Genomic DNA, 24,209 nt, shown 5'->3' with positions numbered 1-24,209 from the left:
ATCTACCTTGCTAGGCCCCACAGACTGAAATCTTTGCCAGCTGGGAACTTTAATTCGTGACAGTTTTCTTGCGTAAATTATAATACTTTGGTTGTTCCGGCGGAGTCCCTGCCCCTCTGGCTAAGCCTGGGCCCTTTTCTCACCACTTTTGTAAAGTGGCGAGAAAAGTAAAAAAGGTTTAGCGCAACTCTGGCGTGAACCTTTTGATATATTCCACCCGTGTCTTCTTATGGGCTCATAGAGAAGCTGCTACAGTCTTTTAGCGGTGTGCTGTTTTTTTGGGATACTTTTTTGTGCAAAAGTAAAAGCAATTTAGCGGCAGCCTCCGGTTGCTGAATAACTAATCCTTCTTAGGAGTTCTACAGGTAGCAGTGCTCCATTAATATAAATGAGACACTTTAATACTAGTCAAGAGAGACTTGGGAAACGAATTGGCTACAGTGAGTGTTGCGAGACATGTCCACTTTGAGGGAAAGGGCTATCTAGTGTATAAGTGGATCCTTTATCAGGCTATTTTCTTAAATGACTGAATATTGGTCTAGCTCAGCATTACTCTCTTGACATCTCTTGTGTATGACCTGCTGCCTCTGCAGGTCAGGAGGAAATATAAATAACTCACAGCTATTTGTAGGCTTAAATTCACAGGGCTAGAGTTGCTCTAATGGTGTAGTGACAAAGGATTCATCTGTACATTCAGGTCACTATAATAACAGTGCTGTGAAAAAAAGTTTGCCCAATTCCAGATGTTCCCTACGATTTCTAATTTAAGAGGGAACTTATTTCACACACCTAAACAAGCCCCATTGAAACAAAAAAAAAAAAAAAGCCCGACCACATAGTTCAGAAAGATAAGAAAACGACCGAGTTAGGAGTCAAAGGGGTACAATGCTGGTTATGGATTTTGAAACGTGATGAATCCATTACACACAGCGTGCCAGGTAAACACAGTGATACCATTGTCCAGATTACCTCCATGGCTGATCACTTTCTTGTAGGGTTCTATGGCGGACATGTCCACCCTATGATCCTGATCTCCAATTCTGAACATACGCCAGCGTCTACTCTCCTCCTTCTCCTCGGCAGCAGTGTACTCTGGGATTGACCCTTTTGGAAGTACTTCAGTGGATTTTGGTTTCGGAAGGTCGTCTGTTAAAATATAGAATGAAATGAAGGTACATATTTCCATACATTTTAAATAAGATCTTTAACCACTTTCCTTTAGCTAGATCTCTGGGAACAATACTCTAATGCAAGTCTCCCTGCAAGCATTTTTCTTTACCGTTCACAAATAACATGGATGGATGCGGAGACTAGTGTTGAAGTGGCGAATTATTGACAATTTGTAATGCACTTCCAGCATCAAATAAAACACACGACTAGTAAAGGTCAATGCACTGATTTTGGAAGACAACACTGCAGGGAAGAGAATTTAGGTTATATATTAAAACTGGTGCAAAGGTAAAGTGGAGTAGTTGCCCATGGCAACCAATGAAATTCCACCTCATTTTTCAAAGTCCTTTGGGAAAATGAAAGCAGCAACCTGATTGGTTGCCATGGGCAACTACTCCACTTTTTCTTTGCACCACTTTTGATACATCTTCCCCAATGACTACTAATTATGTTCCCAGGTTTGCAGTGGGTGAAAGGCCCCATTGGCATTTTTGTATGCTTATTTAGGGCACAGTAACAAATAATTATCCCGCTATTAAATAAATCAGTACCATATATCCATCATCCATGATATTTGGGCACCATTTTTCCGCCGTTACATCATATATTCAGTGTGTTGTCTCCCAAATTCAATTATAAGAATTCTTCACACATGGCATGGCTAGACGTTATTGTTTCCAGAGTCCCTTGGCAGGAAGTGATTACTTGCAAACATCAACTACTCATCGATTAAATGGCTAAAGCTGGACAAGACGTATAATGGTGCTGTGTAGCAGGCAAGCATACGATCAGCTATGAATTAACACGTTGACATGCGCCAGATCACAGCTAAATATATACACCGACAAAGCATCCCAATAAAAGGGTACACAGTATTTTGGTTGATTATGGTGTAAATTTTAGGTGTTCATGATTTCTGTAAACCAAGAAGCCTGCGGCCTTACCACAAAGCAAGGAGGAAATGACCTACTGTAAGTTGCCTGTTTCCAATGGCTTAGCTGTTAAAGGAGACTATCCTCCACGGCAATGGAAACAGCAGCATAGAATATAAAAAAAGAAATAGACAGGAACCCTTTACAGTGTCTTTATTGAAGGGCACACTTTGGCTGGTTAATGGCTTTAGTAGTGCAGAAAGGAGCCATGACAGCATTAACCAGCTCAGGACGTCACAAGTACTGTCAACAATCACACAATAGACAAAAAGCAATCCACTCCGTAATATGTCCCATGTACTCATTTGTATGGACAGGAAGGGAAACAAAGCAACCAGATAACAATAGTAATAAACAGCATTTATTATCCTGTTGAGAACACACTGATATTTACATGGCTGCTCCTATGTAAAAACCATACCTGGACAGGATGGTCTAGTTTGGTAATACTAAAATGTAAATATATAATGAACATTATCACGTGCTGCACATTGCAGTGATGAGAAGAACATAGCGGAGACTTAAAAAAATTAATTAGGCAATATAAATAAATATACTAACCTTACCACTCCGCTTCTCCCTTCAGGCTCTTACTGCCAGGCGTGCTCATACAACGTACTGAGGCCAGGCAGCATTGGGACGCTGATTGTGACGTAGCACTGATGGCGTGGAGTGCTGCATCGTATATAAGGCCCTGACACTGCTCGGCATCAGGACCTTGTAAGAGCCGCAGCATGCTGAGGGAGTCAGAGGGGGCACAAAGGGGTGAAGTGAAAAGGAGCAGTGAGCATCAGTTTTTTTTTTTTTTCATTTTATGTCCAATGGTGAATGGTGAATGGTGCACAATTGTGGCGCACGGGCAGTGAAAGATGCCACAGATTTATCCTCCTAATAAATTTGTTGCATCTTACTCTAGTGGAGCAGATAGCCAGTTCATTTGCACCATAGACTTCAAGGTGTGCGGTATGGACATGTATGTGTGAAAAAATACATTGTGATACATTTGCAGCTCTAAGGTTTTGGCAGACAGAATTGCATAGGATGTTACTTGTAGGCTATGTTCACACACAGCAGATTTAGGTCAGAAATTTCTGTGACTGTCTCATTCATATGAAGGGGGTTTACAGAAAATCCTGCACATGCTGCAGAAAGAAAACCCCATTTAGGGGAATAGAACGGATTTTCAGTTACAGAAATTTGTGCAACAAATCTGACGCATGTGAACATACCCTGGTACAATGACTAAAGCAATATCTGAATTCCTTTAAGAACAGATTAAGGCCTTGTTCACACAAGCATGTCCGAATTGTATCTGCAAGAAACAGACAGTATTTCATGCATATGAATACCCGTGTTGCATCAGTGTGGTCTCCGTGTGTGATCCATTTTTCTCCTCGGCAAGCCCTTCCTGGTTTCACAGTTCTTTTCTGCATTTATCTAGCAGCTGATGCATGCACAAAGGACAACACACAAATTTCGTCTGTGCACGCTTTTTTTTTTTGGTAACACACAAAAACGTACCAGAAAAAGGACATGCTGTGAGTTTCTGGCAACAGACACACGCTCCGTGAAAACCAAAAAACGGATGTGTGAATATTCTCATTGAATTGGATAAGTCAGTGTTACTGTCCGTTGTTAAAACGAACACATGGATGAGAAATACGTTTGTGTGAATAAGGCCTTAGCCAAATGCTATGTTTTAAATGTGTCCTATCTTCTTAAATTTCCTACGTTTCTCAGCACAAGTTGCTGAAAAATATAAAATTAAGATTGACAGATGATATGGTTATCCACAATTGCATGCTCCTTCCCAGAGTATCTCTCTGCGTTCCTGGTTGTGAAGATGTTAAGAGTATCGGGAGCTGGGTGGGCTTTTTCTTAATTAAATTATGGCTAAAGTAATGTAACAGAACTTGTATTGTACAAATAAAAGTCATGAGCCAGCTTACAATCTAGATACTATATTATACAAGTTTACAGTAAAGTAAGTTTAACCCCTTAGTGACCAGCCCATTTTAGGCCTTAATGACCAAGCTATTTTATTCGTTTTTCTATAGTCGCATTCAAAGAGCTATAACGTTTTTATTTTTTCGTCTACATAGCTGTATGAGGACTTGTTTTTTGCGGGATTAGTTGTGCTTTTTAATAGCACCATTTTTGGGTACATATAATTTTGATATTAACTTTTATTAACCTTTTTGGGGGGGATTATAAAAAAAAACTGAAATTCCGCCATTGTTCTATGCGTTTTTAAATTGACGCCGTTCACTATGCGACGTAAATAACATGTTACCTTTATTCTATGGGTCGGTACGATTACGGCGATACCACATATGTGGAGTTTTTTTTAGGTTTTACGACTTTTGCACAATAAAAACACTTTTGAACTAAAATTATTTCTTTTTGTATCGTCGCTTTCCAAGAGCCGTAATTTTTTTATTTTTCCATCAATGTAGTGATTTTTTTGGGCTTGTTTTCTGCGGGACAAGACGTAGTTTTGAATGGTACTGTTTTTGGGTGCATGGGACTTATTGATTCATTTTTATTATGACTTTTTTGTGGGGCAATGGAAAAAAATTGCAATTTCGGCATAGTTTTTTGCGTTTTTTTTTTTACGGTGTTCACTTTGCGGTTTAAATTACATATTAACTTTATTAATGGAGTCATTACGGTCGCGGCGATACCATATATGTGTACTTTTTTTTTTTTTTACACTTACTAAATAAAACCACTTTTTATGGAAAAAAAATGGATTTAGTTTTTTACTGTACTTTTTATTAATAATCTTTATTTCACTTTGATGACTGATTTTATTAGTCCCACTAGGGGACTTTACTGTGCGATGTTCCGATCGCTGCTATAATGCTCTGGTATACTTCGTATACCAGAGCATTATTGCCTGTCAGTGTAAATCTGACAGGCAATCTGTTAGGACGTGCCTCCGGCGCGTCCTAACAGGCATATGTCCAGGGCAGACCTGGGGGCTTTTATCAGTCCCCCGGCTGCCATGACACCCCATCGGAGACCCGCGATTGCATTCGCGGGCCGCCGATGGGTGACAGAGGGAGCGCACTCCCTCTGTAAACAAAGTTAAATGCCGCGGTCGCTATTGACGGCGGCATTTAACGGGTTAAACGGCCGCGATCGAAGTAAACTTCGATCGCGGACGTTGGAGCAGGAGCTCAGCTGTCATCAGACAGCAGAGCCAGGGCTCCTGCCTGCACGGGAGACCCGTGCAGGACTTAGACTAGGCTGACGTGAAAAGGCGTCAGCCTAGCCTAAAGCCCATTAGTGAATCACGTAAAAAGGCGTATTAGTGGTCACTAAGGGGTTAAGGTTTCAACATGCCTGATACATTTTGGGACTGACGGATCACATTTCTATTTATCAGATAAAATGGTTTGGTCACCGAAGATGCACAGATCATCAGAACAGATGCACGTTATTGTCTGAATGATCTCTACCCCCATGGCAGACTAAAAGCGTACCCACCGGTGCAAGTTTTTTTCCGGCATCAATCATTACTACATGCGAATACTGTAAACTTTGTAATATATCTTATAAGGGGAAATTTCTTACTTTCCAGCAGCCTATTCCAACCTTTCCATGACTATAGGCTCTATGATAATGTTTGGAAACCTCCTTAGTCTTCAAAAAGTCTGTCTACAGTAATATAGTAAATAGAAGACAGGCGGTAAGGGGGACAGGAGGGAGATGCAGCTGCAGTTTCTTTACATCAGTGTGTCTGATAGCAGCAATAGATAATTGGCTCAGAGCACACAGCACAGTTCTTACTTCACACCAGGAAGAGCTTAACCATTCAGCATATAGAGAAATAAAATTTACATTAACAGAAGTCAGAAAATGGAAGGAAAAAGACTCAAAATATGCAGGTTAGACTAATTTCTGGTTGCACTATAACTAATCTACAGCTGCCTAAGTAAGAATTGTGATTAGTAGGACGATGGGTATGCTTTAAAATACAATCCCCGAAGAGATCTTCAATTTCTTGCGGCTCGATGCAGACACAAAAAGAGAAGAAACCATGACATTTGGCTGAACAAGAGTTAAACTAGGAATACGCCATCACTGTTGTATTTGGGGGGGGGGGGGGGGAACGAACTTCTCTATAAGCAAGCTGCCTTTAGAGGATTATCACTAATCCAGCTCTGTGTAGTCAAGGTCTCCCTAAACCATGCAGCTCATGAGTTAAGCGCCTCTGGCATCTAAAAGTCATTATATACTGCATGTCAGATGCAGCAATGGCTTATATCAGATATGGGGGATAGTCATTACTAACTAATAATTGCAAAAAATAATAATATTGAAGAGGCTCGGTCACCACATTATAAGTGCTCTATCTCCTACATAATGTGATCAGCGCTGTAATGTAGATAGCAGTGGTTTTTATTTAGAAAAACTATCAATTTTGACCAAGTTATTACCTATTTTAAATTTATGCTAATTAGTTTCTTAATAGACAACTGGGCGTGTTTTTACTTTTTGACCAAGTGGGCGTTGTAAAGAGGAGTGTATGACGCTGACCAATCAGCGTCATACACTTCTCTCCATTCATGTACTCCGACATCGTGATCTTGCGAGATCACAATATGCTGTCACTTACTCACACATTAACTTTACTGAAGGGTCTTGAGAGTGAACAGACATCCCCTCCAGCCAGGACGCGATGTCTATTCACAATCCCGACACTTCGGTAACGTTTGTGTGGGATTTACAGCACAGCACATCGAGTTCACGCGGTGCTGTCATTTACAGCGTGATCTCGCTGAGTAAGTCACACACAAACGTTACCAAAGTGTCGGAATTGTAAATCGACATCGCGTCCTGGCTGGAAGCGATGTCTATTCACTCTCAAGACACTTCAGTAAAGTTAGTGTGTGAGTAAGTTACAGCACATCATGATCTCGCAAGATCACGATGTCTGAGTACATGAATAGAGAGAAGTGTATGATGCTGCTTGGTCACTGATTGGTCAGCGTCATACACTTCTCTCCATAACCGCCCACTTGGTCAAAAAGTAAAACACGCCCAGTCATTAGCATAAATCTAAAATAGGTCATAGCTTGGTCAAAATTTATCGTTTTTCTAAATAAAAACCACTGCTGTGATCTACATTACAGTGCTGATAACATTATGTAGGAGATAGGCCACTTATAATGTGGTGACAGAGCTTCTTTAAATACACAACATGAAAAATGTAAACCATTACCTTCCCATTCAAATTCATTGCTGTTTTCAGAGGGTGTATCTAAATCATCTAAATCCAAATCTCCACTTTCATCAAAGTCTTCAGATAAGATGGAACCGTCACTGCGATCCAGCGTTAAGCTTAGGTTGGGAGCCATGAGTTTCTTCTTTGCTTTTTTACTGCCATTTATTTCAACTGGACTAGGTACTAATAAAGAGAAAATATGCATGTGATATATGCAAAAAAATGTGAATTATTGTGGCATGATCAAACGTGTGCATCAAAACGTAAAAAGAGCGAGTGTGACAAAGGTGGAATGAAAACGCTTCTTACAGAAAATAAAAGCATGAAGAACCACGAAGTCTGTTACTCCTGGCTGCTCTTAGCATGCAATAGTCATGACATCTCTGTAGAGAAGATGTTAGTGACACTTTGGATACCACATGGGAGATGGAGTCTTTAAAAAGTCATTTATTACATTTATATTACAGCTCAGTCCCATTCACTTCATTGGGGCTGATTTGCAATACCAGACAATCCATTCATTTTGGTAGTACTCTTCCTGGAAAAAAGACGCAATATTTTTCTAATATTACAAACCCTTTAAAAGTTCCTCTTGCCATTTTAACAGCTATGTCAATCTAAGAGTTAACAGTCAATATAATTTACAATAACAACAGCCACGCTCTCAAATAGACGAATACAGAAAGCCTGCATAGATCTCCGCACGGACTGCTTGTTGTGTTCTTCTGTGTGCGGTTGGTAAAGTAATTAAGTAGAACAGAGAATAGGACTTGGGATTTTATATATATATATATATATATATATATATATATATATATATATATATATATATACATACATACATATACACACATATATATAGTATTATTATTTCAACTAAGGCCAACATAAAAAAGTCACAATGTCAGATATGTGACATCCTGATGTGTTCAACCAAGACTAGCAATGCAGAAAGAAGGGGAAAATGCTCATTAGTCAGTCTTCAAGACTTTCCAAAGGCTCAGAAAATAAAAGGGCTTTCCCCAGGGTACAGGGATCCGTCTCCACATACTGTCTGCCATTCTTGGCTGGAACCTCGGAAAGAGCAAAGCTTACATTGTCTGCTCTATATTGCAGACAGATGAGTGGAGGAGGTTTCTGCTTCACCAGTTTTCCTCGTATGCTATAGGAGTTAAACAAGGAGGGGGAGATGATGGTAAACGTTGCAAGTATTTTTTGCATCTTTGTTATTTCTTAATCTTAGAGGCCATTAATGAAGTTGTCCCATCAGACTTTTAATGAAAGTCAAAAACTTGGGGGTTACAGAAACATACAAGCGCACCTATTCATTGAAATCAAGAGGAACTGTGCATTTGGCCAACTCTGCAGAGGGTCAGAACCAGAACTCATAACCTCCATGTACCGGACTACTAGAACGCATCTGACTGAAATGTTACTAAAGTCTTTTTGTTGGAGAAAGCTTCATGTTTTCTTGTAATTGTGTAAAAACAAGAGACATTTTAGTTATTACATGACAGATTTCAGAAGGGTGTATCAAGAGCTATCTGCTTTCCAGCGATAATTCCAGCGATAAAAGGGCCGTTGGCCTGTTTCAAGTTTAGGTGCCGACGCGACGTGTGCTAAGCCCGTCCTTATGTACCATTGTATTTAATAAAGAGTTAGAAAGTGCTGCTACATGCATGTTTTTCATTTTTAAGGTTCAATTTCATACTTTCTATACTAAGAGAACCAGTTAACTAAAAGAAGCCGCAAAATCCCCATGTAACATACTTTCATTTGTTAAATTGCGATTGGGCAGTCAATCACTAAAACGTTAGCTTAAAGAGGCTCTGTCTCCACATTATAAGTGCCGTATCTCCTATATAAGGAGATGGGCGCTGTAATGTAGGTGACAGTAATGCTTTTTATTTAATAAAACGATCTGTTTTCATGACTTTATTAGCGATTTTAGATTTATGCTAATGAGTTGCTTAATGCCCAAGTGGGCGTATTTTTACTTTAGACCAAGTGGGTATTGTACAGAGGAGTGTATGACGCTGACCAATCAGATTCATGCACTCCTCTCCATTCATTTAGTCAGCGAATAGGGATCCTGTTAGATCCTTATGTGCTGTCTTATACTAACACATTAACGATACTGAAGTGTTTAGACAGTGAATAGACATTCCACGGGATATCTATTCACAATCCCTGCACTTCGTTACTGTTTCTATGGTAGTTACAGCAGAGGAAGCGTGATCTCGTTGTAACCTGTCATTTACCACGTAATCTCGCGAGATCACTCTTGCTCTGCTGTAACTACCACAGAAACCGTAACGAAGTGCAGGGATTGTGAATAGACATCCCGTGGAATGTCTATTCACTGTCTAAACACTTCAGTATTGTTAATGTGTTAGTATAAGACAGGACATAGCGATATAAAAGGATCCCTATGCGCTGACTAAATGAATGGAGAGGAGTGCATGACGCTGATTGGTCAGCGTCATACACTCCTCTGTACAACGCCCACTTGGTCTAAAGTAAAAATACGCCCACTTGGGCATTAAGCAACTCATTAGCATAAATTTAAAATCGCTAATAAAGTGGTGAAAATAGATCGTTTTATTAAATAAAAAGCATTACTGTCACCTACATTACAGCACCCATCTCCTTATATAGGAGATAGGGCACTTATAATGTGGTGACAGAGCCTCTTTAAGGGATAGACTGATCTAGGCAGAATTTCCAGATGTGCCAAATGCTTATTGAATTACTGTTCAAGGAGGCCACCAAGAGACCTAGAAGAATTCTGAATACGTTACAAGCTTACTGGGGTGAGATGGGGCAGATTGTGCATACTACAACATCCTGGCTGGCTCAAGTGTTTTGGCAGTTCCAGTTGTTGACTGTCCATCCACACAACGCAACAGTTTTTCTTTTTTTTTTTTTTAAAGCATGCTGTATTCTTAAATCAGTCAATGAGAGGCAGAGAAAGTGTTTTTCACTCAGTTTTTTGCCCGTATATTTATATTCAGCATCTTAGGCTTCGTTCACATCTACGTTGGGACTCCGGATTCCGTTCATGGGTTCCACTGATGGAAAGGTCCCATGGAACCCATGAACGGAGTCCCAACGCAGATGTGAACGAAGCCTTGTGTGTGTAAAAATGCAAAAATTAAATTTTTGTGAATTATTATCTTAAATACAAAAAAAGCAACCTTTCCAAAATGGAAAAAGATACAATACACAGATAAGAAAAGACAATTGACAGACACAAATAATATATAGAACTTCTTTGCCTATGACATATACGGTCTTCTGCACCCAAAAACCGTATGGGAGGCACGCAGCACCCATGCTGCTTCATACTAGAGATCTGGGCACTCCAAGGGCGGTTGTATGATGCCTCTATATGAGGCCAAATTACATAGATATTCACCCCTAGAATCAATACTTCCAGGGGATAATATGGTCGTAATGTGGTGTCTGATGAAATTGGAGGCATATAGAGGTACAAGTCTCGGTTGGAAGCTGTAACACTGTAGTGTGCATAAAGTCCTAGTTTTGTGTGCGCGAAATATAGCAGTTAACCCTTTAAAAGACAGTGATGTTTCATGGAAATCTTGTGCTGCTAACAGTCTCCCATTGAGCAACATAGAGCACAAACTGCAAACAAAATCATACGTCTCATATATACGTTGCACACTAGGATCTCGAGTGCAGGTGGGTGTATGAAGGTCGTCCTGCGCTGTAATCATCTTTATCAGAAGAAAGTGACTCAGAAGGGTGCAGACAAAAGGACAAGTCACAGACGGTGGTTAATATAGCAGGCACGGACAGGCAGACTGAGTAACATGCAGATATAGCTAGGAGGTAGATACTTGCGTGAGTTATGAGCTGCTGAGTAAGGGACACAGTAAATGGACTGATCCAGCACTGGAAATGCCCAAGCTAAAGCAGACAGACAGGGTCCACAGACAATAAAGGGACACAAAACAAGAAGTCGATTATAGGAGAGTAAGTAGTAGAAGTGTCCCATAACCACATGTACATAGGTTATGGGGAAACAGCACATTTATGTATTTACTGAGATTCAACACATAAAGGACTGAAAGCGAAAGATCTCATCATTGACCTGATAATCTACGGATCTCTAATCCAGAGGAATGGCATAATCCTGCATAATCTATAAGCAATGAACAGCCAGCTGCAGGGTGCCCAACTAGCGGGTATATTTTCATATGTCAGAATAACTGAACAGATCTGGTGAGGTGGTTTCCTTGGACAAATCGGTTATCAGAAGGAGATCTGAAGATATTATCAGTCTCAGGGGATTTTTACACTAAATAATTATCGGGCAAACGATCGTTCATAGAACGCTCGTTGCCGATAATTGCCCTGTGAAAACAGGGCAGCCATCAGCAGATGAACGAGCAAACGCTTGTTCATCTGCTGATCGTATCGTTTAAAAAAAAGTGAAACATTATCATTGTCGTCAGCACATCTCCCTGTGTAAACTTGGGGACGTGCTGCCGACATGATAATAATGTATGGGGACGAGCGATCCGAGTAACGACTGCTCGTCCCCATCCATAGCTCTTTGCGACAGGAGCAAACGAGCGGCGATCAACGATGTCTAGTTGATCGGCACTTGCCAAAATTGGCTGGTGTAATAGGCCGTTAACACTGAAAAAGAACACCATTGACTGCTAGTCCATAGAAGAAGAGATGATATAACAGCCTCATGTATTAAAACAGACTGACGGAGGATTATTACATTGCGGTAAAAATGGGAAAAATTCACGAAAAAGTGCCATATTTTCAGCATGCTCTGTTTAATTAAAGATAAAACCCCTAAAAAAACACCTCAAACCAAAAAGGTGTCTATGAAGACCTGAATCAGTCAGGCCCGGGTTCCCCCAAACAATCCACGTGAGAATTGCGGCCCCATTCATTTCTATGGGGCCATGCACACTACCGTGGTTTCCACGGTCCGTGCATGGCCCAGGAAGCCTGGACCGCAGAAAGAACGAACATGTCTTATTACGGCCGTGTTCTGCGGACCAGGCAAAGAGAAAATAATGGACGCAGCCATGTGCACGGCCCACGATTTGCGGGTGGCACTTCACGTCCGGCCGACCCTGAAAATCACGGCTGTGCAGATGGCTACGGTCGTGTGCCTGAGGCCTTAAAAATAAAATGAGAACATAACTTTTTCTGCCTGGAAAACGTTCTTCGGCCCTGTTCATCACACAGCGTTTTTTTTGCAGGCAGAAAATTCTGCCGCAAAATGCCTGGAATTTTGAGGCAGATTTTGATCTGCCTGCATGCAGTTTTTCGCAGTGATTTTCGCCCAAGGCCATTGAGAGTCGCGGGCAAAAACGCTGCGAAATACGCTTTCTCTGCCTCCTATTGATGTCAATGGGAGGTCAGAGACGTAAACGCCCGAAGATAGGGCATGTCGCTTCTTTTTCAGTTAAATCAATGAAAGGCGTTTTCCGATAGGGTTTATACGAAAACGTGTAAAAAAAAACAAAAAAAAAAAACTCTGTGTGAACAGGGCCTTACAGTCTCATTAAAAAAATAATAATAAAAAAAAAAAATGTATGCACTAGCCCTGGAAAAGCATAACAATACTACTCACAAAAAAACACTTCTATGGATTCACTACCATCAATGTTCACACATACCATTTACAATAAAAAGATACAGAAGTCATTATTCATGCCAAATACTCTCTTACCTGGCATGCCATCTGTTCCAGATAAGAAATCTCCTTCAATATGGTCATCTTCTGGAAGTGGTCTATTGTGGTAAATAGTAAAATGTTTAAGAATACTTAGATAAAAGCAAACCTGGGTTCACACTGAGTTTTTTGCAGGCAGATTTTGCTCTGCCTGCACGACGATTTTCGCCTGTAGCCATTGAGCGCCGCGGGCAAAAAAATGCAGAGAAATACGCTTTCTCTGCCTCCCATTGATGTCAATGGGAGGTCAGAGACGTAAACGGCCGAAGATAGGGCATGTCCCTTCTTTTTCCCGCGAGACTGTTTTTTCGCTCGCAGGAAAAAAAAACACCTCTGCCTCCCATTGAAATCAATGGGAGGCATTTTAGGCCGTTTTATTGGCGCGTTTTCCACGTCAAAAACCTCTGTGTGAACTGACCCCTAAAGAAAACAGCCACTGAACCACATGATATAATAATCATCATCACCAAGTTGTGCACAATAGCATTGATAAAATTGGAGGAAAGGTGGAAAATTAAGAAAGACATTGAAAAAAGGATACATATAATTTTCCATCAAAAACAGAAAAACATACCAAATATAATTTTAGCTAAAATATAACTACCATCACACAGAATTAAATTAGCCCCCCCCAGCTATTTTCCTCGCTCTCTCGTCAAACTCTCTTTAACCCCTTCCCGACCAGCCTACGTAGATTAACGGGCTTCAGCGCTGGTCATTGTCCCTGCAGCCCGTTAATCTACGTGTGCTCCTAAAGGAGCGCACAGGCATTTTCCGCAGCCCGGTATCTCTCAGTACTGGCTGCTAGTAGCAGCCTTAGTACAGACACAAGACATCGGTTGGGATCACAGCCACGATCTCCACCGATTAACCCCTTAAATGCGGCGGTCAATAGCGACCGCCGCATTTGAGGAGTTGCAACATCGGCACCCCGCTACGAGATTGTGGGGTGTCGATGGTTGCTATGACAACTGGAGGCCTAACAAAAGCCATGTACCCAAAAATGGTACCAATAAAAACTAAAGATTGTTCTGAAAAAAACAAGCCCTCACGCAGATTTCTTGATGGAAAAATAAAAAAAGTTACGGCTCTTAGGATATGGTGACGAAAACGAAACGTATATTTTTTTTTAAACCGTGATTTTAAATGTGCAAACACTGTAAAACATAAAAAAAACTATATACATATGGTATCGCATCGACCCGGAGAATAAATTAAACATGTCATTTATAGTGCACGGTGAACGCCGTAAAAATGAAAAAGAATAAAAAAAACAATAGAAGTTTTCACGACCTAATTCCACTAAATTCAGCAAAAAACCTATGGGATCAAAATGCTCACTATACCCCTAGATAAATTATTTTAGGTCTGTAGTTTCCTAAATGGGTTCACCATCGGCGGCATTTCCACTGTTTTTGTATCTCAGGAGCTTTGCAAATGCGACATGGCACCCGAAAACCATTCCAGCAAACTTGAGCTTCAAAATCCGAAAGGCGCTTCTTCCCTTATGAGCTATGCCGTGGATCCATGCAGTTTATTACCACATATGGTGTATTGTCGTAATCAGGAGAAATTGCTTTTCAAATGTCGGGGTGCTTTTTCTTCTTTATGCCTTGTAAAAATTGATCATTTTTAAGTTTTATTGGAAAAAAATGTAGATTTTTATTTTCACAGTCTAATTCCACAAAGTTCAGAAAAAAAACCTGTGGGGTAAAAGTGCTCACTATACCCCTCTATAAATCCTGTTTTGGGGCCTGTTTTGGCCCCGCAAGACCTCTTCAACCTGACATGGTGTCTAAAATATATTCTAGTAAAAAGGAAGCCCCAAAATCCACTAGATGCTTCTTTGCTTCTGAGGCCTGTGGTTCAGTCCAGTAGCACACTAGAGCCACATGTGGGACATTTCTAAAAACGGCAGAATCTGGGCAATAAATAATGAGTTGCGTTTCTCTGGTAAAACATTTAGTTACAGAAAAAAATTGATTTTCTAAAAAAAATAAATGAAATGTATATATTTCACCTCCACTTTGCTGTAATTCTTGTAAAACACCTAAAGGGTTAAGAAACCTTCTAAATGCTGTTTTGAAAACTTTGAGGGGGGCCGTTTTTAAAATTAGGTGACTTATGGGTGTTTCTAATATATAAGGCTCTTAAAGCCACTTCAGAACTGAACTGGTCCCTGACCAAATAGGTTTTGGAAATTTTCTTGAAAATGTGAGAAATTGCTGCTAAAGTTCTAAGCCTTGTAACGTCAAGGACGTTCAAAAACTATGCCAACATAAAGTAGACATATGGTAAATGTTAACTAGTTACTATTCTGTGTGGGATTACTATCTGTTTTACTAGCAGATACATTTAAATTTTGGTGTTTTTCCCAAATACTGAATTTATCGAACAGATTTTTCCACTAACATAAAGTACAATATGTCACGAGAAAACAGTCTCAGAATCGCTTGGATAGGTAAAAGAATTCCCAAGTTATTACCACATAAAGTGACTCTTGTCAGATTTGAAAAAAAATCGGCTGTGTCCACGAGGCCAAAACAGGCTGTGTACTGATGTGGTTAATGAACATACACTATAGGGTGTATGGAGATCATAGAGGGGACCACCCTCTATTAGCTAGCATGGAGAGCGGACTCGGCCCAACCCATACATTACATGGTCGGCCATTCATTTGAATGGCTGGCATCTAATGCTACAGGGGAAATATATTGTCTGACGTGGCATTAAGGAAATGCAGAACCCACATTTTCAGCAATGAAAGGATTAAAGTACCCATCTTTTACATAGTGTTCCTTTAGCACATAACAAGGGAAAACCATTCAAGTGCAAGCATAAAAATGCACATTTTCCCAAGGACAACATCTGCATGGAGTTTACATGTTCTCCCTGTGTTTGCTTGTGAATCCTTCCGATACTCCGGTTTCCCCCCACACCCCATAAACATACAGATAACTGGTGTGTGCATGTGTGAGATCAATAAATGTAATTGTAAGCCCCACTGGGGACAGGGAATGATGTGAGTGATTATGATCCCTGTACAGCACTGACGTATATGTTGGCTTTATATAAGCAGATGAAAATGTATAGATTTTCCCTTAAAGAGGCTCTGTCACCAGATTTTGCAACCCCTATCTGCTATTGCAGCAGATCGGCGCTGCAATGTAGATTACAGTAACGTTTTTATTTTTAAAAAACGAGCATTTTTTGGCCAAGTTATGACCATATTCGTATTTATGCAAATGAGGCTTGCAAAAGTACAACTGGGCGTGTTGAAAAGTAAAAGTACAACTGGGCGTGTATTATGTGCGTACATCGGGGCGTGTTTACTACTATTACTAGCTGGGCGTTGTGTATAGAAGTGTCATCCACTTCTCTTCACAACGCCCAGCTTCTGGCAGTGCAGCACTGTGACATCACTCACAGGTCCTGCATCGTGTCGGCACCAGAGGCTACACTTGATTCTGCAGCAGCATCGGCGTTTGCAGGTAAGTCGATGTAGCTACTTACCTGCAAACGCCGATGCTGCTGCAGAATCATCTGTAGCCTCTGGTGCCGACACGATGCAGGACCTGTGAGTGACGTCACAGTGCTGCACTGCCAGAAGCTGGGCGTTCTGAAGAGAAGTGGATGATACTTCTCATCAGAACGCCCAGCTAGTAAAAGTAGTAAACACGCCCCGATGTACGCACATAATACACGCCCAGTTGTACTTTTACTTTTCAACACGCCCAGTTGTACTTTTGCAAGCCTCATTTGCATAACTACAAAAATGGTCATAACTTGGCCAAAAATGCTCGTTTTTTAAAAATAAAAACGTTACTGTAATCTACATTGCAGCGCCTATCTGCTGCAATAGCAGATAGGGGTTGCAAAATCTGGTGACAGAGCCTCTTTAAGCTTTTTAAAAACTAAAGGAACGGTTATGGAACAAACAAAATGAATAATAATTATGGTAAGAACTGAACAATTACCTTGGGAAATCTTCATCCTGCCATTCTTCTTTAAGCTCTACTCCTTCCATTCTAAGCCTTGCTTCAGTTGTAGCCACAGATTCCGCTTTGTCAAAGGATCCTGAAAACGTGTCTTGCCTAAAATAAATAAATAAATTATACAATTTAAGAGGATATGCAAAACCGTGAAACAAAGTTACACAGGTGTAAAGTAAAGTGATCACTGGGAGAAAACTATCATAAATTTACACCAAAAATATTCAATTGCTTCATAAGAAAAAGAAGTCTAATCTGATATATAGTAAAACATGTCTGCAGGAGTGGGGATATAGTTCATTACAGGGCAGCTGGACGCATCAGAAATTCAATGAAGGTTTTGAGGATACTGGGAACGGTCCTGGAATTCTCTGGTCCCTTACGGGAGAGGACGATCATTATAAAAACAAAGATCAGACAAAAGAGGATCATTTAAAAACATCCAACACAACGGATCCTCTCTCCTTGAGAACGAACGGCCAAAAGGGATTGCTGGTGCCGACTGAAAACAAATGCAACAATGCAAGCCGGTTCTCTGCATGGTCTCTGGGCATGTGATCATTGTGACACACGGTCACAATATTATCCCCGTCGACGGCACTTCCACATACTCGCGGCACCCACCGCCACGAGATCTCACACAGTATTGTCCTTGTCTGCCGAGAGCTGAAGTGCGAGTGAGAGCATGCGCGCGCACATGCTCGCTCCTCTCCAGCTCTTGCTGTGACACTGTCCGTAGCTGATTGGACAGTGTCACTTGATGTTACACGCCCCCTTGCCATTACATGCCCCATTGACAGTTCAGGGGGTTATTTAAACATCGGGCGCCAAATATAACTGTACCGATATCTAAATAACGGAGGAGGGTAGGAAAAAAATGTAAAGTGCCCCAGGGTTTGTGCAGCCCTGCCCATTACACGCTGCACATGTATGGGCAGGTGAAAGGTTCTCTTTAAATAATGTTCACTCAACCTTATATTAAAAAAAAAAAAAAAAAAGGAAGAAGAACTGAGAATAGATCTGACATGCAACTGGTAATGAGGATGCCCCGTCTAGTCTTTACAGTAACCTAGTGTGTGCGCTGGTATCATTTCCTTTCAACTAAACATATGTGGTATAATGCAACGAACCGGAACGAGCCTTTACAAACATGAAGCTCCACAAATAGACAGTAAGGCCGGCTCTAATAGCAAGGCACAAAACATGTTTAGCATATAGCAGCACAACACCCATTTAGAAGGAGGTGAGACAGCCACTGGATATCTGAGCCCTTCCTCTAGAATTACTCAGCCTCATCTAACACTGGGACATGAGGGACGTCAACACTACAGTAGTCTCTGTTACATGGACTGTGAGATGTGCAATACATTTGATGGTCTGAAACCAAGGGGAAAAATAAATAAATGTAGTTCTATATATATTTATTTATTCGTGATCTTTCAAGAGCTGCCAAAATGCAGATTAAGAATCTTGAAAATTTCTGCAGCAATTGCGTTGAAAAACGCATACATCCAGCTGCATCAAAAAACGCACCATTTACTGTGGTTTTTACGGCAGAAAATGTCACGTATTTTGCTGCGTTTTTCACAATGTTAGGAGATGGAGACATCTTCTCTGAAAAACGCAGCAATTCTGGCCACTTTCCGCATCAGGAATTGACATGCTGCGGACCGAAAAATACGCACCACAGGTAAATTTCTGCTCGGAAGTTTTACGCAGCATGTGGATGAGATCTGTTAAATGTCACCCGCTATGCTACTACTGTATTTCCGTCCGGAAAAAACCTGGCAATTGCACAGCGTGTGGACGAGCCCTTACAATAAATGTGGAAACAAAGACAATATACAGTGAATAAAATATTTGGGAAATAAAACAACTTTATTTACAAAAACAAAATGAACTGTTCAAACATTGACGTTAAAGTTAGGCCCCATGCACACGAACGTGCTTTTGCGGCCGCAATTCCCCCGAAAGTCCACGGGAGAATTGCGGCCCCATTCATTTCTATGGGGCCATGCACACGACCGTGGTTTTCACGGTCTGTGCATGGCCCAGGAGCCTGGACCGCAGAAGGAACGGACAAGTCTTATTACGGCCGTGTTCTGCGGTTCGGGCTCATAGAAAATAATGGCCGGCCGTGCACATTGCTACGGTCGTGTGCATGAGGCCTTATCTAAAACCTGCCGGCTGAATACAAGTTCTGTGAGGCGAAAAATATAAACTTCCAACCAAAAGGGTAAGTGCTTGGCAGGCAGAAGTCCAACGTAAGGCTTTGTTCACATCTGCGTTGGGGTCCCGTTCGGACGTTCCGTCGGAGCTTTCGACTACGCTATTGCTTCCAGCAAAACTACGGATCCGGTGCACAACAGAGACAAACGGAAACCATGGGCACCGGATTCGTCACCATTGAAATCAATGGTGATGGAAACCTCTGGTTTCCTTTTGTGTCTGTTCAGGGTCCCGTTCTGACGGAAACCTCTGACAAAACGGGACACTAACGCAGATGTGAACGAAGCCTAATGAAGCCTTCCCAAGTGAATCGGTCTGGGTGACTTACAAAACAATGATGTAAATATTTCCATTAAAAAAATATCAATATGAAGTATTCACTACATGAAAAAAAAAAAGTGATTTCCTAAAATTGACAATTTGGTTCAGTAAAACGCAGTTTGATATTGATATTAGAAGATGGTCAGTATGGCTGGGATTCACACTCATGATGGTAGATGACTGGTCTCATGGGGAGTATTATATAGAAAAAGTGCTGGATGTTTCTCTTACCGTCCCCCTGTACTAGTGGACTGTCATTTGTTTTTGCACGGTGTTGTGTAAATGAGTCCCGGCCCAGAGGTCGATGATCCCTTGCTGCAGTTAAATGCTCTTTACACAGATTTTTAACCTTTATATCTTGTATCTTTTTAAATGGGTCTCCCCAGCTCAAAGTAATGAGTTCTTCATTATATGTCAAAGTGTAAAAAAATTGTATTACCAAGTTTGATGCAACTATATGAATATATTGTGAGTCTTTCATGAACTTAGGTCAGTGTTCAGGTCCTCTTGACAATGCTAGCGGTTACCGCTTTACATTTTATAAGTAATTCTATAGGGGAGATTTGATCCCTGAAAATGGCAAGTAGAGGGGGGCTACTCCCTGCCTGAGACTTCTGCAAGCATCAGTTGTAGAACAAATTTCAAGACTCTGATTTCTTTTAAAAGGAGCGGTCTGGTCTAAAAAAAAACATTTCATATGCCCTATTAGGGAATTCTGAGTTAAGAAAGGAGGGTCCTCTTTTCAGATTTACCATCTCTTGGCCAAAACGAGGAGCGGTTACAAAGAGTATCTCACACTCTGGAGGACCTGTCCTGCATTACACAGACAACCCATTTGAATAGGCATTGGGCACTGTGTAATGCCTAATTCCCCCTGTGGTGGTGCAGCAGTGAAATTGAACACTTACTGCCAGGATTCCACACAGATTATGGCTGATCGCTGGGGGGGGGGCAGCAGGGGGACAATTGGGATCAGCTTATTGTCAAAGTACCCTTCTAACAAGTAGGGATTGTCAAAGCCAGAGAACCCCTCAAAAGAGCAGGAAAACCAACCAACAGTCAAGAAGTCCATTCAAAAGAATCTTTTCCACAGGAATGACATTTAAAATACACTGTAGTACTATCTGACCTATGCATTACACAGCTCCGAGGGTCTCAAAATCTTCAGCTCTCAATCGTGCAAATAAACTCCTACATTACATTATTATAGGACTTGTTTTCTACAGTATCTCCTCGATAGGACCACTGACATTTTATGTAATGTACCTGCACGCACTATTCCTTTCTGACCTTAAAAAAATAAAATACAACCCCAACAAATATTAGTTGTGTTCTATTAGTTGCTTTAAAAAATATCTGCACCGTATTTCTTAGATCTGTTTCTTCCCTCTGAGTTTTCCAAAAGGGACAACAAATGGCAGCCATTATAGGTTCATCAATGTATATAATGCTAAAAAATTTTTAAGAAAAATAGTTTTTAGCTAAAGTCCAGAAGTGCATGGAACGAAGAGGAGATCTAGGAATACTGAAGGAAGAAGAGATGCCTATAGGAACAGGACAATACAATGAGTTTAGGCTTCAAACACGCTTATCAGTTGTACATCTGTAAAACAGGAAACCCCAATAGGAAGAGAGCTATACCGCACTGGATGCCTGAGAGGAAGCAGGAAAACGGCAGGGACTGTCCAGTTCTACTGAAAACCGCCCTCCATGTCTACATAACGCAGACATGTACTAACCACAACATATTAGCAAGCAGGCATATTTGCTCACCGTTTTCTCCGGAAAATGCAGTTTCATCCAGTGTTGCTTTTTTTAGTCTCTTTACTAAGGAATAAATTCAATTTCCCCCAAATAATGCACTGAATGCTTCAAAAGGGCATTCTCAATGGGAAAAACGGCAGAGGTTGTCACTTTCACTTATCTTACAAAGAAATCTATAGGCAAAATGAACCCCTAGACAGGTGGCGGGGAGCCCAGGTTAGCCTATATTTGAATATGGCAAATATGTATTCTTGGTAAACGAAATGTGTATATTGTTTGGTTGCTTGTCTACTGTAAGTCATGACATATTCATAATACTGTGGGATTTTTTTTATCCATCCATCAAAAGGCATAGATAAAATGCATATTCATGAAATATAAACAAAGAAAATAAAAGTCCCTCAATTACGTAAAGTTCAGCGCTATATAATATGCTGGTGCTATACATATATACACTAAATGGCCACTATATTAGAGACCCTTTTAAAGCAGAAATAATTTATTTTTACATTTCAAGAGACATAACTTTTGTATTTTTTCCATTGATGTAGCCGTATGTGGGCTTGTGTTTTGCAGGATGAGATATAGTTTTCATTGTTACTATATTGGAGTACATGTGACGTACTAATTCACTTTTTTTTTTTGGGGGTGGTAATGAAAAAAAAAAAAGCAATTTCGCCATTGTTTTTGTACCACGTTTACGGTAGTCATGATTGCGGCGATGCCATATAGGTCTATTTTTTTATACTTCTAGTAAATAAAACCACTTTTTTTTATGAAAAAGTCCATTTGTCCCAAAATCCCTTTGAAAATCCGTGATAATTCTAGAACAAAATGAGAACGCTGCAAATTTAAAATTTGTACAAGTTTTTTTTTCGCTAAGAGTAAATAAGATTTTCAAAACTCCATCTACATGTATTGTAGTCTAAATTATTACATATTTTAACCCCTTCCCTCTTTAGCCACTTTTGACCTTCCTGACCGAGCCTCATTTTTCAAATCTGACATGTGTCACTTTATGTGGTAATAACTCCGGAATGCTTTTACCTATACAAGCGATTCTGAGATTGTTTTCTCGTGACACATTGCACTTCAAGTTACTGGCAAAATTTGCTCGATATGTTCAGTATTTAATTGTGAAAAACACCAACATTTAGCGAAAAATTTCAAAAATTAGCATTTTTCTCAATTTAAATGTATCTGCTTGTAAGACAGGCAGTTATAACACACAAAATTATTGCTAATTAACATCCCCCACATGTCTACTTCAGAATGGCATCGTTTTTTGAACATCCTTTTATTTTTCTATGACATCACAAGGCTTAGAACTTTAGTAGCAATTTCTAACAATTTCAAGAAAATGTCAAAAGGCTATTTTTACAGGGGCCAGTTCAGTTGTGAAGTGGCTTTGAGGGCCTTATATATTAGAAACCCCCAAAAAGTCACCCCATTTTAAAAACTTCACCCCTCAAAGTATTCAAAACAGCATTTAGAAAAGGTCTTAACCCTTTACACATTTCACAGGAATTAAAGCAAAGTAGAGGTGAAATGCAACCCAATATTTGTTGCCCAGTTTCTGCAGTTTTAGGAAATATCCCACATGTGGCCCTAGTGTGCTAATGGACTGAAGCACAGGCTACAGAAGCAAAGGAGTCCCTAGTGGATTTTGGGGCCTGATTTTAGTTAGAATATATTTTAGGCACCATGTCAGGTTTGAAGGGTTCTTGCGGTGCCAAAACAGTGAAAATCCCCCAAAAGTGACCCCATCTGGGAAACTACACACCTCAAGGAAATTATCTAGGGGTATAGTGAGCATTTTGACCGCACAGGTTTTTTACAGAAATTATTGGAAGTAGGCCGTGAAAATTAATATCTAAATATTTTCAAAGAAAATGTAGGTTTAGCAAATTTTTTCTCATTTCCACAAGGACTGAAGGAGAAAAAGCACCGTAAAAATTTGTAACACAATTTCTCCCGAGTAAAACACTACCCCACATGTGGTAATAAACGGGTGTTTAGAGACACGGCGTGGCTGAGAAGGGAAAGAGCACTATTTGTCTTATGGAGCTCAAATTTAGCAGGAATGGTTTGCGGAGGCCATGTCGCATTTACAAAGCCCCTGAGGGGACAAAACAGTGGAAACCCCCCACAAGTGACCCCATTTTGGAAACTACACCCATTGAGGAAATTATCTAGGGGTATAGTGAGTGTTTTGACCCCACAGGTTTTTTTGCATAAATTATTGGAAGTAGGCCCTGAAAATGACAATTAAATTTTTTTCTAAGAAAATGTAGGTTTAGCTAATTTTATCTCATTTCCACAAGGACTGAAGGAGAAAAAGCACCGTAAAATTTGCAAAGCTATTTCTCCAGAGTAAAACAATACCCCACATGTGGTAATAACCAGCTGTTTGAAAACACAGCGGGGCTTAGAAGGGAAAGAGCACTATTTGGCTTTTGGAGATCACATTTAGCAGGAATGGTTTGCGGAGGCCAGGTCACATTTGCAAAGCCCCTGAGGGGACAAAACAATGAAAACGCCCAAAAAGTGACTCCATTTAGGAAACTACACCTCTTGTGGAATTCATCTAGGGGTGTAGTGAGCGTTTTGACCCCACAGATGTTTCATAGAATTTATTAGAATTGGGCAGTGAAAATAAAAACAATCCTTTTTCTTCAGTAAGACGTAGCTTTTGCGCAATTTTTTTTATTTTCTCAACAAATAAATGAAAAAAAGAACCCAACATTTGTAAAGCAATTTTTCCCGAGTACGGCAATACCACATATGTGGTCATAAACTGCTTGTTTGGGCAAACGGCAGGGCTCAGAAGGGAAGGACCGCCA

General features: G+C 40.5%; 1 protein-coding gene across 4 annotated transcripts in view; it reads right to left on the bottom strand.

The window, feature by feature from the left end:
* BNIP2 (BCL2 interacting protein 2) overlaps window positions 1-24,209 on the bottom strand; it is a 64,383-nt gene that overhangs the window by 16,684 nt on the left and 23,490 nt on the right. For all 4 annotated transcript variants that reach the window (XM_075857871.1, XM_075857872.1, XM_075857873.1 and 1 more), the window contains exons 2-5: window positions 17,038-17,154; window positions 13,058-13,119; window positions 7,333-7,518; window positions 970-1,146 (exon numbers count right to left, since the gene is read on the bottom strand). In XM_075857871.1, coding sequence (XP_075713986.1) covers window positions 970-1,146; window positions 7,333-7,518; window positions 13,058-13,119; window positions 17,038-17,154 — 542 coding nt within the window. The remainder of the gene's footprint in view (window positions 1-969; window positions 1,147-7,332; window positions 7,519-13,057; window positions 13,120-17,037; window positions 17,155-24,209) is intronic.

Source organism: Rhinoderma darwinii, chromosome 3, assembly GCF_050947455.1.
Source record: "Rhinoderma darwinii isolate aRhiDar2 chromosome 3, aRhiDar2.hap1, whole genome shotgun sequence".
In the NCBI taxonomy this organism is placed as follows: Eukaryota; Metazoa; Chordata; class Amphibia; order Anura; family Rhinodermatidae; genus Rhinoderma; species Rhinoderma darwinii.
Note: the sequence above shows the minus strand (reverse complement) of the source record. Positions and strands in the feature narration are given on the sequence as shown.